Source organism: Ctenopharyngodon idella, chromosome 7 (assembly GCF_019924925.1).
Source record: "Ctenopharyngodon idella isolate HZGC_01 chromosome 7, HZGC01, whole genome shotgun sequence".
In the NCBI taxonomy this organism is placed as follows: domain Eukaryota; kingdom Metazoa; phylum Chordata; class Actinopteri; order Cypriniformes; family Xenocyprididae; genus Ctenopharyngodon; species Ctenopharyngodon idella.
Genome location: NC_067226.1, coordinates 8,040,944 through 8,058,306, shown reverse-complemented (window position 1 = coordinate 8,058,306; position 17,363 = coordinate 8,040,944). Strand labels below are relative to the sequence as shown.

General features: G+C 37.0%; 1 protein-coding gene across 1 annotated transcript; it reads right to left on the bottom strand.

The window, feature by feature from the left end:
• Nucleotides 1-73: 73 nt before the first annotated feature.
• tmem276b (transmembrane protein 276b) lies at nucleotides 74-16,694 on the bottom strand. The gene is made up of 4 exons (XM_051901785.1): nucleotides 15,777-16,694; nucleotides 6,532-6,645; nucleotides 2,685-2,822; nucleotides 74-2,437 (listed from the first exon to the last, which is right to left on the bottom strand). The coding sequence occupies exons 1-4, from the start codon at nucleotides 16,153-16,155 to the stop codon at nucleotides 2,187-2,189; spliced, it is 882 nt and encodes a 293-aa protein (XP_051757745.1). The 5' UTR covers nucleotides 16,156-16,694; the 3' UTR covers nucleotides 74-2,186.
• Between the last annotated feature and the right edge of the window lie 669 nt (nucleotides 16,695-17,363).

Sequence of the window (17,363 nt, the reverse complement as noted above, 5' to 3'; positions counted from 1 at the left end):
CAAGGCGGACTTTCACATTCAAAAACATTTTAATTAAAAAAATAATGAAATATAAATGAAAAGCACCTCGTGATGAAATGCTACTAACATTTTATTTCATAAAATAAGTCATTTTAAAAAAATTGACACAATCTAAATACACTGAAATTAATCAATATGACTGCATGCGAGACAATGACACCTGTTTTCTCCTTATGAAATGAACCAGTAAAAACAGTTCATACCCCAAAATAAATAAAAAAGTGGTGCTACTTCAGCTGCCAAAGAAAATGGCAGCATTTGTACAAATGTCTCTCATATCTCCCCAAAAGTGACAAAACACCTGAAGCTGCTTTTATTTGAGAAGCTATTTTTTTTTTTTACACATGTGCTCTTTTTTGAATCTCTCCAAAACATTCACATTTTCATCTTTTCTAAGTGGCGTTTATTACTTCTTTGCCACTATGTTTTCAGTCAATACCTGATCTGCAGTTCATCAGAAAGGTCACACTCAATACAACACTTTCCTATCTACCTAAAGGGATTTGTTCTTTTGGCTTTGTTCATTTCATGTCTATGACATAAATGTTTGTGCCAATCAGCTGTATACAATTAAAGCACAAAACAAGCTTTTCCATAAAAATGACTGGACTCCCAAGTTTCCCCTCAAATGTTGTAATTTACAAACACATTCCTATTTCCCAAAATACACACTCGGAATACTTCCACAGTATTTGCCGTCCTTAAACGTCTTACGTTAACTATTGTATTTCCCCATCCCCACCGTGAATATCAACATCAGTACGTTGTGCTCAAGAATTGATCTGGAGTATGTGGAGGTCTGAGACTATGAATATACATTTGGCAAAGACATGTGAGGCGTTATTAAATGATTTATGGTAACTGTGCTTTTCACAGTAGCATCCTCAATAAATAATATCCATTGGTGAGAAGAATCAATATGAATTATTCATGATAATGTGGAGACACACTCACTGTTAAAAAAGACATTACTAGATTATTACGAGATTAAAGCCTCTAGGCTTGTCGGGGTTGTTTAAAATATTGTTTGGTTGGAGTTAATAATGTAATGTAAACATTATAGCTTGTTGCGTCATGTATTGTAGAAAACTAAACACCCCGCTCCTGCAATCAGTTTAAATTTTCTTTACATTACGCTTTCTGTATTTAGACCTCATTTCACTTTTTGTGACTAAACATAACACTGAATTCCCTTGCATGTGCATCCAGAGCTTTAATTGTATCTTGACATTTCAACAACATTCAGTCGTGGTTGGAAGGTGCTGAGCTCTCGTATAACTGATTCTAAGCGTGTTGTGCTCATAACAGCAATAAGGCTTCATGAGAAATGACGTTCAGAAATAACCCCCACAAACATTTTCGAAAACAAATTAGGTTCACATGCCATTTAGTAATAAATTTGGTCAGATTCCTCAAAACAGCTACCACAGACCAAGCCAGGTCATCGATCGTTACAATCATAACAAAGAGAGAAAATGATCCATTTGTATCCTAAGCATAATTTCATACAAATGTAGACCTGAAATCTAGACAAAATGAAGTATTTTTACAAGTACAGACTCTTTGAGGCCTTGGGAAATGTGCTTCTCAAAGCTTGAATGACAGAAATACTTTTATCTCTCCTTTCTGTTGCTCCCCACTTCATTCTGAGCTTAAACTCCTCCACACCATCAGTCAGCTATAAGAAAACCTGCGGATTTATTTGTTCTCTTGCTGTCTTTGAAAAGGTTTCTGTGCAGTTGTGAGATTTTGAAAAGAGAGCACCATTTTATTATGAATTCTCTTGGAGAGATGACAGTTGCCTCCAGCTCACTTCTCTGTCATGTAAGTTTTTTTTTTTTTTTTGTGCCACAAAGGACCAGAGTGAGACATGTGAGAGGGTGGAAGATGCTCTGTGATCTGTGCATGTGTCTCCATCTTGACTCTCAGCAGTGTCCAGACCATTTACAGATACCTTTTTTTCAAATGGACGGTGTACACAAGTTGTGTTGACAACAGTGATCAACAAGAGCCCGAAAGCCCCTTGAGTCATATGAAAAAGGATAAGAGGGATGATCCAGTCAATTTACCGCATGATGATGAATAGGCCAGATGCTTTGTCCTTATGTAGACGCTGTATACATGTTGTGGAAATGTTGCTGCAATGTTGCTCCTGAAGTCTCTGCTCACACAGTCCCATTTTCGTGCCTGGACTTGTGGACTGTGGTGCGGGCCAAGGGGCTGCTTAAAGAAGGGGCCAGCGTACATAAGAAACCGGCCAGCAGGGTGAGACCCAGTCCGCCCCAGGCACAGAACATGGACCAGCCGTACCCATGACTGATGTCCTCTGGAAGGCCGTAAAGGTAACGTGGGTAACGAGAGAGCTCAAAGTTAATGCCCGCCACACACGTACAAAGGGAGATAATACAGCAGGTTCCTGTCAGAGAGGAAATTACTGAAGATGTATCATCAATCATTCATGAAACACACTTTCCTTTTAGATCACAAATGTAGGATACAAAGACTTCATGCTTTTGATCTATTTTCAAAGCACCTTTGTGTATTTACATAATGTTGTATGAGAAACCAGCCACTAGATGGCAACAAAATTGAGCAGTCAAGTTACATTCCGTCACTTTTTCTCTCTTTCTCTCTCTCTCTCTCACGCACACAAACACACTTACCGCCCATGAGGAAGAGTAGTCCAGCTACATACTGCATGAGATCATGTTGTTGACAGCATCCAAGAACTCCGATGATCCAGCCAAAAAGGATGATAGAGACAGCCATGCCCACAAAACCTGCTGTCATCCTCCGCAGATCTGCAGCACAAAACACCAACATCAAGCCCCTTTTGTTGCTATTCAGGGTTTGTAAGCATCTAGTGATGTTGCATGTTAAATATTTACTTTTGCATTCACAGTGCTTTACTTTTATTTATCAAGGAATTTATTTGTACATATATAAGATGTATCAAGATGTATCATGGCCATATTCCAGGATGACAATGTCAAGATTCATCAGGCTCAAATTGTGAAAGAATTGTTAGGAGGGAGCATGAAGAATCATTTTCACACATGAATCGGCACTGACCTTAACCTCAGTGTAAGTTTTTGGCATGTGCTGGAGGAGACTTTACAGAGTGCTCACCTCTTACATTGTCAATACAAGATCTTGACCAAAAAATGATGCACCTCTCAATGGAAATGAATGTTGTGATGTTATTTCCATCAAGAGGTGCATCAATTTTTGGTCAAGATCTTGTATTGACAATGTAAGAGGTGAGCACTACTCCAGCATGATGTGCCAATTCATGTGTGAAAATGATTTTTCATGTTCTCTGAACCATTCTTTCACAATATTAACCCTGGTGAATCTTGACATTGTCATCCTGGAATATGGCCATGATGTGTCTTTCTACATGGTTGTTTAAGAAATGAAAAGCTACACACTCCATTTTTTAGGGTTAAAAGAACCGTTGCCAAAAATATAACATGCTAGAAACATAATCACTGTAATAATGATCCATTCATAGATTCTTAAGTATTTGCCTATTAAAATCCAAACAGCGACTTTTTTTTGGCCAGGAAGTGTGTGTGTGTGTGTATATATATATATATATATATATATATATATATACACACAGTGGGTACGGAAAGTATTCAGACCCCCTTAAATTTTTCACTCTTTGTTATATTGCAGCCATTTGATAAATCATTTAAGTTCATTTTTTTTCCTCATTAATGTACACACAGCACCCCATATTGACAGAAAAACACAGAATTGTTGACATTTTTGCAGATTTATTAAAAAAGAAAAACTGAAATATCACATGGTCCTAAGTATTCAGACCCTTTGCTGTGGCACTCATATATTTAACTCAGGTGCTGTCCATTTCTTCTGATCATCCTTGAGATGGTTCTACACCTTCATTTGAGTCCAGCTGTGTTTGATTATACTGATTGGACTTGATTAGGAAAGCCACACACCTGTCTATATAAGACCTTACAGCTCACAGTGCATGTCAGAGAAAATGAGAATCATGAGGTCAAAGGAACTGCCTGAAGAGCTCAGAGACAGAATTGTGGCAAGGCACAGATCTGGCCAAGGTTACAAAAAAATTTCTGCTGCACTTAAGGTTCCTAAGAGCACAGTGGCCTCCATAATCCTTAAATGGAAGACGTTTGGGACGACCAGAACCCTTCCTAGAGCTGGCCGTCCGGCCAAACTGAGCTATCGGGGGAGAAGAGCCTTGGTGAGAGAGGTAAAGAAGAACCCAAAGATCATTGTGGCTGAGCTCCAGAGATGCAGTCGGGAGATGGGAGAAAGTTGTAGAAAGTCAACCATCACTGCAGCCCTCCACCAGTCGGGGCTTTATGGCAGAGTGGCCCGACGGAAGCCTCTCCTCAGTGCAAGACACATGAAAGCCCGCGTGGAGTTTGCTAAGATGGTGAGAAATAAGATTCTCTGGTCTGATGAGACCAAGATAGAACTTTTTGGCCTTAATTCTAAGCGGTATGTGTGGAGAAAACCAGGCACTGCTCATCACCTGTCCAATACAGTCCCAACAGTGAAGCATGGTGGTGGCAGCATCATGCTGTGGGGGTGTTTTTCAGCTGCAGGGACAGGACGACTGGTTGCAATCGAGGGAAAGATGAATGCGGCCAAGTACAGGGATATCCTGGACGAAAACCTTCTCCAGAGTGCTCAGGACCTCAGACTGGGCCGAAGGTTTACCTTCCAACAAGACAATGACCCTAAGCACACAGCTAAAATAACTGTGGCTTCACAACAACTCCGTGACTGTTCTTGAATGGCCCAGCCAGAGCCCTGACTTAAACCCAATTGAGCATCTCTGGAGAGACCTAAAAATGGCTGTCCACCAACATTTACCATCCAACCTGACAGAACTGGAGAGGATCTGCAAGGAGGAATGGCAGAGGATCCCCAAATCCAGGTGTGAAAAACTTGTTGCATCTTTCCCAAAAAAGACTCATGGCTGTATTAGATCAAAAGGGTGCTTCTACTAAATACTGAGCAAAGGGTCTGAATACTTAGGACCATGTGATATTTCAGTTTTTCTTTTTTAATAAATCTGCAAAAATGTCAACAATTCTGTGTTTTTCTGTCAATATGGGGTGCTGTGTGTACATTAATGAGGAAAAAAATGAACTTAAATGATTTTAGCAAATGGCTGCAATATAACAAAAAGTGAAAAATTTAAGGGGGTCTGAATACTTTCCGTACCCACTGCATATACTACAAAGGTTATAATGAAACAAATACTACAAAATCATTGCACCAAGAAAGCAGCCAATTCCTACTATACTATTTTTATACCCATTAAATTAAATAAATAATAATAAAAAAAAAAATATGGCCACACTGAGCCAGGTAAATTATTGATTCGAAATAAGGGAAATAATAATCCATAATAAAAGATCAGATTTCTATGCTTCATATTAAATATACCTTATCTTGAACAAACTATTTTGTCTATTCACTCATATAAAAATAGCATTTCTTTTTATCACAGTTGAAAACAGTTGTGCTGCTTAATATTTATTTGTGAAAACATTTCATTCAGGATTCTTTGATGAATTGGAGGATCAAAGTAACAGCATTTGTTTGAAATTGAAATCTTTTTTAACATTATAAATGTCTTTACTGTCACTTTAATTGATCCTTGCTGAATAAAAGTATTTCGGTAACACTTTACAATAAGGTTCATTAGTTAAACATTAGTTAATGCATTAACTAACATTAACTAACCATTAGCAATACATTTGTTACTGTATTTGTTAATCTTTGTTAACGTTAGTTAAAAATACAGCAGTTCATAGTTTGTTCATGTTAGTTCACAGTGCATTAACTAATGTTAACAAATACATCTCTTGATTTTAACAATGTATTAGTAAATTTTGAAATTAACATTAACAAATTAATAAATGCTGTAGAAGTGCAGTTCATTAATAGTTCATGTTAAGTAATGTAGTTAACTAATGAACCTTATTGTAAAGTGTTTCCAGTATTTCTTTAAAAAAAAGAGATAGAGGTAAATTATTAAATCTAAATAAGTGGAGGGAAATATTCATTTCAGTGAGTATTCTGTATATTTGTCAGTATGCTGGCAGGCAGTATAAAATGGTTGACCTTTTGGTGAAATAATGAACCTTTTTTGGTGTACATAAGATCTCTAATTCAGTGACTGAAAGTGTGCTTTCATTTAAACAATATAAGAAGTCTAGCTAGGAGGGTTACAAAGGATCATCCATCCATTCTTTCTCCAAACCATTAATTCTCTATAGGGTCACAGAAAAAGTAATATTGCTACAACTGGGGATCAGAGAAGGATCAGTTACAATCCCTTTATAAGTAAAAAGTGTGTGTAGTGTACACACAGTTTCACAAATATTGTCTTTAAACATGCACATCATAGACACAATTGTTTATGCATTAATGAACTGATCAACCCCCAAGGCATGAATTTTGTAAATCTGACACATGTAAAAAAGCGGCCGTCAGACTCACGCAGGGCATGCCACTCATCTTGTCGGATGGTCTTAGTGATATTGATGGGAAGATTTCGAGGCAGGATTGAAGAGGTGTAATGATACTTCACAGGGGTGCATCTCTGAATCAACCCTATTTGAACAAAACAGTGAATCAAGAATTGTACAAAAGTATATGCTTTTATGACATTTATAGTGACTGTTTAGGAAAAGCAAATGAGTCCGAGGCTTTAATCTCCTGAGGAACAGCAGGTCTGTTGTGATCATAAAAAGCAACAAAGCGGCCCAAGGTTGTATTCAATTTAATTAAAGGATTTCCTGGAGAGCAATTAGGCACGCATAATCAAATGCACAGGGTCATAAATGTCATAGTTACATTTCAAATTGTTTTTATTTTCATGTAAAATTAACCAGGCTTTAAAAACAAGCCTTCATTTAAACATTTAATAGTATCTATAAACCTTTCAGTATTTAAGAATACCTGAACTGCAGAAACACCAATCACTAATGTCACTGAAACACAGACTCACTCTTAGGTAAAAAGGTTCTATTTAGAACCCTAGGGTGATTTAGTTTTAAAGAACCTTTATAACAAAACGTTTCTATGTAGGAAAAATGTCTTAAATGATTGCATAATACTTTGATGTTTAACATTTTTTCCCCCCTAGAGATAAAGTATATAATGAGCTGTTTAATTCCTAAAATGTAATTAAAATTAAAACTAAATTAATTAACTAAAACTAAATCCATAAAATGATGATCCCACGGTGGGAACCCCTAAAAGGTTCTGTATATGAAGCACGTGACAGAACCCTTCAAGGTTCTTTATAGAACCTTTTCTTCTAAGAGTGCAACTGCAAAACTACTACTTTGTGATCCAAAAATGAACAAAAAACATGCAAAAAAACAAAACAAAAACATGCAACAGTAAAAAGTTTGGATAGTCACTCTTAAACAGTAGCATGTATACCGTATTATTTTTATTTAGAGATAGAGATAGAGACAAGCATTTGGTTGGCACTGTAAGGTTTTGCGTCATCTTGAATGACGTAAGTGTGTTGTGTGTCAGACAAGTTGTGTGTATAGTGCTGATTGCCTTCCTCCCTGATGAGAATCTTATGAATCCTAAATAGTCAAGTGTGAAACTTTGCACATTTTGAAGCCTAAACAGTCATTTTCATTCATAAGGTTTCCTTATTCTGGACATAAAACAGGCTTAATCTGGTAGTAATTCAAATCTTTACCAGAGAAACCTCAAATATAAATCAGATAACATGAAATGTTGTGACTTTCACCGTTTGCTGTATTATACCAATTCATTTCAATCCCCACAGGCTATGCAGGGTTTTTCAAGGTAGTTTGTGTTCTTTTCACCCACATCAGCATTATTTTTAGCTTTCCTCCAGCTAATGATTTGGTCTGGGATTGATTTGCATAAATCAGAGCAGGCATTCATGTTCTATTCACAAGCTTTGCAACATGCATGGTATGGTTTGACACTCTTCCAGTTGTTAAACTAGGTGATGGTGATGAAAGATATGGGGCCTTATTTCTAAAATGTGTAGAAACTGTCCTGCATTTGATCTTAAGATGTTAAAATGTATGTATACATGTTATTCAGAGAACGAATCTATGCACAAAAAACATGCGTATGCCTCTCTTCCAGATGTGAAATTTATAAATTGCAAGTTATCTTGAAATTGTGCACGACTGAATGGTTTCAGATCTCTGCCTAATTAATGTCATTAACATAATATATATGTATATATATATATATATATATATATATATATATATACATACATAAAGTGCTCAGCTTAAATGAGTACACCCCCTTTGAAAAGTAACATTTTAAACAATATCTCAATGAACACAAAAACAATTTCCAAAATGTTGACAAGACTAAGTTTAATATAACATCTGTTTAACATATAACATAAAATGTAAGGTTAATAATATAACTTAGATTACACATTTTTCAGTTTTACTCAAATTTAGGCAAAAATGAGTACACCCCACAACAAAAACTACTACATCTAGTACTTTGTATGGCCTCCATCATTTTTTTTTTTATGACAGCACCAAGTCTTCTAGGCATGGAATGAACAAGTTGGCGACATTTTGCAACATCTATCTTTTTCCATTCTTCATGAATGACCTCTTTTAGAGAGGATGAAGAGTGATACTCAACTTGTCTCTTCAGAATTCCCCATAGGTGTTTGATTGGGTTCAGATCAGGAGCCAATGAATCACTTTCAGTGGCCTTAGATATGTGTTTAGGATCATTGTCATGTTGGAAAAGTGCACGACGATCAGGGGCACAGTGATGGTAGCAACTTCTGTTTCAGTACAGAGCAGTACATCTGTGAATTCATGATGCCATCAATGAAATGCAGCTCCCCGACACCAGCAGCACTCATGCAGCCCCACATAAGGACACCACCATGTTTCACTGTAGGCACCATGCATTTTTCTTTGTATTCCTCACCTTTGCGACGCCATACAGTTTTGAAGCCATCAGTTCCAAAAACATTTATCTTGGTCTCATCACTCCAGAGTATAGAGTCTCAGTAGTCTTCATCTTTGTCAGCATGGGCCCTGGCAAACTCTAGGCGGGCTTTTTTGTGCCTGGGCTTTAGGAGAGGCTTCTTTCGTGGACAGCATCCATGCATGCCATTCCTTTGTAGTGTACGCCGTATTGTGTCATGGGAAATAGTCAACCCAGTTTGGCTTTCTACTTCTTTAGATAACTGCAGTGAACTTGCATGCCGATTTTCTTCAACCCTTCTCATCAGAAGACGCTCCTGTCGAGATGTTAACTTCCGTGGATGACCTGGACGTATCTGTGAGATGGATTTTCTCAGGTCTTGTGACATTTCTCTTCCATGTGGTGCCATTGCTGACAGCATGAAATGGGAAGGGGTTTTAACACCCTTTTATAGTCAACTGTCTGCTGGACACCTGTGTAATGAATAATTAGAATCACCTTTGGTTGAATTCTTGTTAAATTAGATATTTGTAGTCTAAATTTAGCTTTGCTCCAGAGACTTTCAGTGGGGTGTACTCATTTTTGCATCACCCTAATTTGAGTAAAACTGAAAATTTTGTTCTCTAAGTTATATTATTAACCTTGCTTTCATGTTGTAAGTTAAAGAGATGTTATATAAAACTTAGTCTTGTCAACATTTTGGAAATTGTTTTTGTGTTCATTGAGATATTGTTTAAAATGTTACTTTTCAAAGGCGGTGTACTCATTTACGCTGAGCACTGTATATATACAACATACTTGAGAATGGCGAGCAGCAAGAATTGCTTAGATTTCCAAATACCTGCAGTGCTCCGACTCTCTGCCCAGCTTGGTCTCATTGTTAATACGTAGGTATTAATACGTAACTTTCAAAGACACAAAACGTACATTTTTGTACATTTAGAAAGGTGCTAAAACGTACAATATTGACGTAATTATGGCACTAAAACGTAAAAATACTTACGTTTTTACAGCGAAAAAACGTAAAATATTTACGAATCTTTCATGTCATAAAGATATATGTATAATTTCCATTTTATCGTGTTGTAGATAAATGTAAGATCCCTAAACCCCATCCCAAACCTAAACCTACCCATTTTATACAGAATGTTAAAAAAAATAAAACATAAAGAACAGAAATGTGTAGGAAAATGACAATTTTAGTAAAAAAAAATATTAATAAAACAATATTTTGAGCCACTAATCCTACACCTACCCCTAAACCTACCCATAACCATTTCTTTAAACTACCTACTGTTATAAATAAAAGAATGAAAAAACAAGCGTAATCCCAATAATTTATTTTTTGCGAAAATGTCAAAAGTGGTACCAAAAGTAGTTCAAATGATGATGAGTTCCAGTCACAGTCCTCTCTGGCGGTAATAGTTTTTTATAGGGTACAGAGCAGAATTTAACTTATTAATCCATGAAAATATGATAAATCCGGCTTCTCTCCGTGAAGGTGCGCACTCATTTCAAATGTCAATCCACTGAAACACGGCATGTCGCAATCTGTGACGAACCAATGAGCGTTCGATATCAGTGCCGTAAACCATGTCGTAACGCTTCTCGAGGGTGGCGCTCATAGACATTATAATAAACATAATGTCTATGGTGGCGCTACTTTCAAATTTGAATCATAACGAGCGCGAGCTTTGACTGTGACGGTGGCTGTTGCTGAGAATGAAGATGAAGATCGATGGATAAAGGGCTGAATTTGGATCTGTTCCTTACAAACATATGGATTCTAAAGATTTGGAGTACAGCGAACAAATAAAATGGATGTGATTTGTGAATTCATGTTGTGCTTTGGTGTATCTTATGGTTGTATTGTCAGTCGCTGCATAGGAGAAAACGCCTTCTGTGTCTCACAGCAAACAAACTAAATATTACAAAATGGTTAAACAATTACAGAAATTTTATTCATAAGGTTTCAAATTGTAGTCTTGCTTAACATTATGTAATCCTCCGAAACGAGCAGCACAAGTCACGAACAGAAATGTTATTTCATATTAAGTAGATGAGTAAACTGCTTTCAATAATAAAAACATCGTTAAATCATTAAAGCCACGATTTTGGGAATTCATATACATTCACACTTTACGTTACATGATTTACGTTTTTTTGCGGTTAATATGTAAGTATTTTTACGTTTTAGTGCTATAAATGCGTCAATGTTGTACGTTTTTGTGTGTATGAAAACGTAAGTAAATGTACGTGTGGTAGAACCACAATTTACGTAAAAATACACACGTTTACTCATGAGATCACGTTGCTCTGCCACAAGGAAAAGTGCATATATCTTCTTAGACCCTGACATGGTGCTAAGCACTTTTCCACATCAAAGACTGCTTTTATAAATATTAAGGATTTTAGCATACGCACACTCTTAAGTTCAAATCTGTGCATACGCACGTTTTATAAATGAGGCCCATGGAGTGGTTTTCTGTTTGGATGCCTCAATATCTCTTGATGTTTTAGCTGTGTTACAGTATGTAGTGATTGCCTCTTAGATAAACTTTCTCTGCCTGCAACATTTATTTCAGATACCCAATATTAAAGTTTTGCTTTATTTTCAATATTTCCAAATTTTGTATACATTGTCACTCACATTGTAAAACCTAATTTGTTAAATGAACTTAATTTTGGAAGTTAAAGGGATAGTTTACCAAAAAATTTAAATTCTGTTATCATTTAGTCACCCTCAAGTTGCTCCAAACCTGTATGAAGTTCTTTCTTATGCTGAACAAAAAAGATGATATTTTGAAGAAAGTCGGTAACCAAACAGTTGTTCAGCACCATTGACTTCCATAGTATTTTTTTTCCCCTCATACTATTAAAGTCAATGGGACCCATCAACTGTTTGGTTACTGACTTTCTTCAAAATATCATCTTTTGTGTTCAGCTTAAGAAAAAACTTCAAACTGGTTTGGAACAACTTGAGGGTGACTAAATGATGACAGAATTTTCATTTTTGGGTGAAATATCCCTTTAAGTAAGATTTAGGGCACAGAAAAATGTGTTAACTATACATATATTTTAGGGGTGTAATGGTACATGTACTTGCCCCGAACTGTATGGTATGGACGCCACTGTTCCGTGCATGTAATCAGAGGACGAATACAGTCATGGGCGAGCCACGCTCCAATCCAGTAGGGAGCGTGCATGGTAATACAACGCTGTTTGCTAACCGCCACATCAGGAAAAAGAGCAGAAGAAGAACAGTGCATATGCAAATGACTTGAGCACTTGAAAACAAAGTCCGCTAGTGCGCACACGTCAAATGCGTCTTTCTGCGCTCATGGACAAAGGAGATTACTTTGAAAGACTCACACTCTCAATTGTGTGCGAAATCGAGTGGAACGCGGAAAATTAAGTATAGGAGGGTTGGGCTTAAGCTTTGAGCAAATTGTAACTCTCCTAATGCACAAGTTTTATTTTTCATTATTCTATTTATTTTGTACTTTTATAACAAGATGCTTTTCAGTTTTGTAGCTGATTGTGACCAAATACCTTTTGTTTTTTTCAGACCTGCAAAAAAATATGAGCTATGCAAGAGTGCATTATGTTTACTGCTTAGTGCTTAATACACTATAGGAGGCTGTACTGTACCAACTGGGGACTAAATGTCACTAGGTGGAACAAACTGTCTGTTCAAAATAAAATAAAAGAAACCTAGCATTGTGGATTTGTTCCTTTGTCCAGTAAAACTTTAGGGTCCAATTCTCACTATTAACTAGTTGCTTATTAACATGCATATTACTAGGATATTGGCTGTTTATTAATACTTATAAAGCAGATATTAAAGGGTTAGTTCACCCAAAAATGAAAATAATGTAATTTATTACTCTCCCTCATGTCGTTCCACACCCGTAAGACCTTCATTAATCTTCAGAACACAAATTAAGATCAGTTCATGTGAGTACAGTGGTTCAATACTATAAAGCAACGAGAATATTTTTGGTGCGCCAAAAAAACAAAATATGTACTGTACTCACGTGAACTGACTGATTTAAATATGTTTTTAGTACATTAATGGATCTTGAGAGAGGAAATGTCATTGCTGGCTATGGAGTCCTCACGGAGCCATCGGATTTCAACAAAAATATCTTAATTTGTGTTCCGAAGATTAACGAAGGTCTTACGGGTGTGGAACGGCATGAGGGTGAGTAATAAATGACAGAATTAACCCTTTAATGCCTTATTCTGCATGGCAAATACCTAAACTTAACAACTACCTTACTAACTATTAATAAGCAGTAATTAGGGGTTCATTGAGGCAAAAGTAATAGTTAATAGTTAATTAATAGTGAGAATTGGACTCTAAAGTGTGACCATTTTTCCTATTGTTCCGAAATCGTACCGAACCGTATGTACCGAATCGTGACTTCAGTGTACCGTTACACCCCATTTCCAAATCTACTCACTCAAACAGTACCAGAAAATGTAAAATGAATGTCAGCAATAAACCAACAAGTTCCCCGAAGAAATAATGACATTTCTCAGAACTTAAATGAATATTATAATATGCAAGTTTCTCTTGATGACAGATCCAAAGGTTAGTTGTGTCAAAGTGAGACTAGAGTTTTCTAACTGATCATTTTGAACTGCTCCTCTTAAAACAGAAGCAAAAGTTTAATTATATAAACATATTGTGAATTAGACAAAACAAGACATGAGAGGAGAGATAAGGTGTGCTGCCATTTAATTACAATCTTGACAGAAATTACTGTTAAATTCATTCATCAAAGTGTTTTCTAAGGCACAAAAACACATTGAGTTTGCTGTTATACAGATCTGTGATGAAATGACGAGTACAGACCTCCTGTGAGCTGAGCAGAAAGCACATTGTGTCATGTTTATCATATCTATGTGTCAAATATATTGTGACAGCTTGTTCGATGTCATAATCACAAACAGACACATCAAAGAGCAGGAATCTCTCACAAAGACACTCCACATTCAACTGTTCATTCTCTGCTGAAGAAGAAGATGCATATTCTTGTACTCTGATTTGTGTAAACAAGGAAAAACATGTCTGTGATATCTGATGGAAACTCTACAAAGAGACTTCGAATTAATTGGTGAACCAAAGTTACAACAAAAAAAACAAAAATCAATTCCCTGCAGATCAGATTTTTTAAGGATACAACTCAAATCACATTTGATTAGCTTTTTATATGTATTCTGAGAATTACTCTCTAATGAAACATGACATGTGTCATGGTCTTATTCAATTTATTTAAAACATTGTGACATGTTAAAATTTGGAGGACACATGGTGCATTAGATTACGTCTGAACTGTTCCAGTTCTGTTTGTTTTGGTAAATTAAAAGTGCTATATTTTTTAACCATCAGGACAAGTGGGAAAGATAGAACCAAATATGTTAATTTTGCTCAGGATAGTATCATTGACAACAAGGAACAATGTTTTGCCTGCTTTATCTGAACACAAAGATTACTGGGTTGAAAAGGATTGGTGAATAAACTGCACTATAAATCTGGGAGAAATGTTTTCCTGGGTGTTGGCTCACAGTCTAACTGGAGTGGTTGCACACCATCACTACTTCATCATTCATGACATCTACAGAGCCACTTAGGGTGACCTGGGAAAATCAATGAACAAATTATTGATGAAGATATGGTCAAGTGAGCAGCGTTCCTTCTCTTTGCAACCCAGCAAGAGAAATGGCTGCTGTAAAAGCTCACACTTAAGGCCTGAACATAACACGGAATGAGATCTTTATCAAAGAAGAGGAGGGTGCTGTAAGCCTCTTATTTATGAGATCAGTATTTATATGATGAGGGAAGTAAAACATAATAATTTTGCTTAAGTTTAATCATCTTATGGATATTGTTATCTGATAAACTATATAGTCTAGGCATTCTTTAACAGTATTATCTGAGAAGGTCATTTGTTTTACAAAACAAATACTTATATTGACTAGTTCTACATTTATATGCCACATTTGAACAGTGCATTTCCTTGTCCTTCCTCCTGTAAATATTGCTCATTTTGTTTTGTTTCTCATTAAGCCAACCCTGAGCATTTAGATCACATAAGATTTAGAATAAATAAAGTTCATAACATACACCTCAGCCCATTTTGTCAGAGGATGTTCTGGTGCTGCTTTTGTTTTGTGTACAAGATGCAGCATCAGAGCAGCCTTGAACTTTGCTATTGTCATCACAGAATATAAGGAAAGAAAAGAGTAAATTCTTGAAAAAAGAAAATCTGGTTTAGGTTGTTTGGCATAATCCCTTCTGTATATTTACTTTTAAATAGTTTTGTTATTAAAATCTGTGTAACAAACATGCAGGTTTCAATGTGATGTTTTCTACACTAGGTTTTCATAGAAATTCTCCTTTATATCATCTCAGACATCCTTATTTGTCACTGATCCACATAATTTATTTTTTCATATCTATATTTACATTTCGTATTTTTCTAAATTCGTCATTTAAAAATTACAATAGTAATTGCTATATAAAAACAGTGCAGCATTGAATATGTAAATGCACCTTTTCGTGATACAAGCAGCTTCTGTGCCGCCTTTACAGATGACACAGGTAGGCTGAATTCAGCACCTCGGATAGCGACAGGGATCAGATTCAGGCCTTCCACATTTGCCCTTTACTGTTGATATAACGTCCACATCCGTTCACTTCTAAACAAAACGGCCTGGACCGAGGCTCTAGTGGTTGTCAAAGCACCTCAAAACAGAAAGCAACCCACCTTTGTAAATGAGATCCTCGGTCTCCAGGTCAAAACCCTCGCGATGACACTTTCTCCACAGACCGGAGATCGTGGAGTTGAACTGGCGGCTGCAGTGAGACTCCATGGCCGTCGCCGAAGCCGGAGCGTGCCGCTTCACGCGCGCTTCCGTCGCTTTCCTCTCATAGCCCTTTGGAGGCATCTGGAGAGGCAAGTTGTGATTTGAGATGTAAATGTATCCGGGATCGTTCCGCTTGTTTGCGTAGTTCTTACAGCGTTCGCGGTGCCGCCGAGCATCCGTCTCGTACCAATAATCGGTGCAGATGGCCATAACCAACAAGACCAGAGCGGAAAACGCCAAGAAAAGCCCTGCGCTGGTTAAAATCTTAATGGCGGCCATCTTCTCCGCTCGTTGGAGAGCCCAGACAGACGCGCGGTCCTCCCTCGGCAGCCGTTGTGAAAGGCAAAGCAAGAAAACACACCGAATCTCTAGCAGCTCTCGGACGCTGACATGACCAGGCTCGACTCCAGCTCGATGCGATCTATTGTTGCGGAGCGCCCGGACAGATGTGCTGCTTTTCCACCATCTATTCTGCTTTTGAGTTAAGGAGAGGGGGAGAGATGGGAAGAGGAGAGGATAGGCGATGCGAGGACCAGTACTGAGTGAGTGGTGCTTGGTGTGAGAAGTGCAATGCTCTCTCTTTCCTCTTGGGCCTCAGCGAACTGAGAAGAGACCAATTAGGTCCATCAGGAACATGAGGAATAGAGATTCATGAAAGGGTCATTTATTGATTACAAACTCCAGCACAGCATCACAGATGTAAACAGCTGTTCAAATATTTCTTCAAGACGATACTGTATCCTTGGAAGTAAATTTCATTTTTTTTTTTTTTTTTTTTTTTTTTACAGTAGGCTATAAAAAGTAAATATTTATACCCACTTAAATCCATCAGTTGTTTACTGTAAAAATTGCATCAGCATTGATAATCACCAGCAACTCTAATAAAATATATGATAAACTGAAATTAGAACAAACACTTATGTGAGGAAATCATAAAGTTACAACAAAAATGTAATGTATATACATATATATATTTATTTATTTATTTATTTAAAAGATAATTTTGTAAAATCCAAATAAGCTTTATTAGAAAGGGTTTACACAGTGTTTTTCATGGCATAAACAATTATTGCTCACGTACCTGTGCAACAGTCCTAAAGACAGAACAGTTTACAGGCAGTAGACAATTAAGGTCATAAATACAATAACTAGGGACACTAAAGAGACCTCTCTACTGACTCTGAAAATCACCAGAAGAAAGACGCCAGGGTCCCTGATCACCTGTGTGATTGTGAACATGCCGTTGTCCTGCTGCAGGTGGCATGAGGACTGTAAATGTGGCCAGAGCAATAAACTGCAATGTCTGTAATGTAAGGTGCCTAAGACCGTGCTATACAGGGAGACACGTGAAACCATGTGTCCCCCAAGACATGTTCAAGAACTTGCAAGTGTCTTAGTGGAAGAGTGGAGCAACATCTCACAGCAAGAACTGGCAAATCTGGTGTAGTCTGAGGATGAGATGCACTGTAGAACTTAAAGTGTTAGTT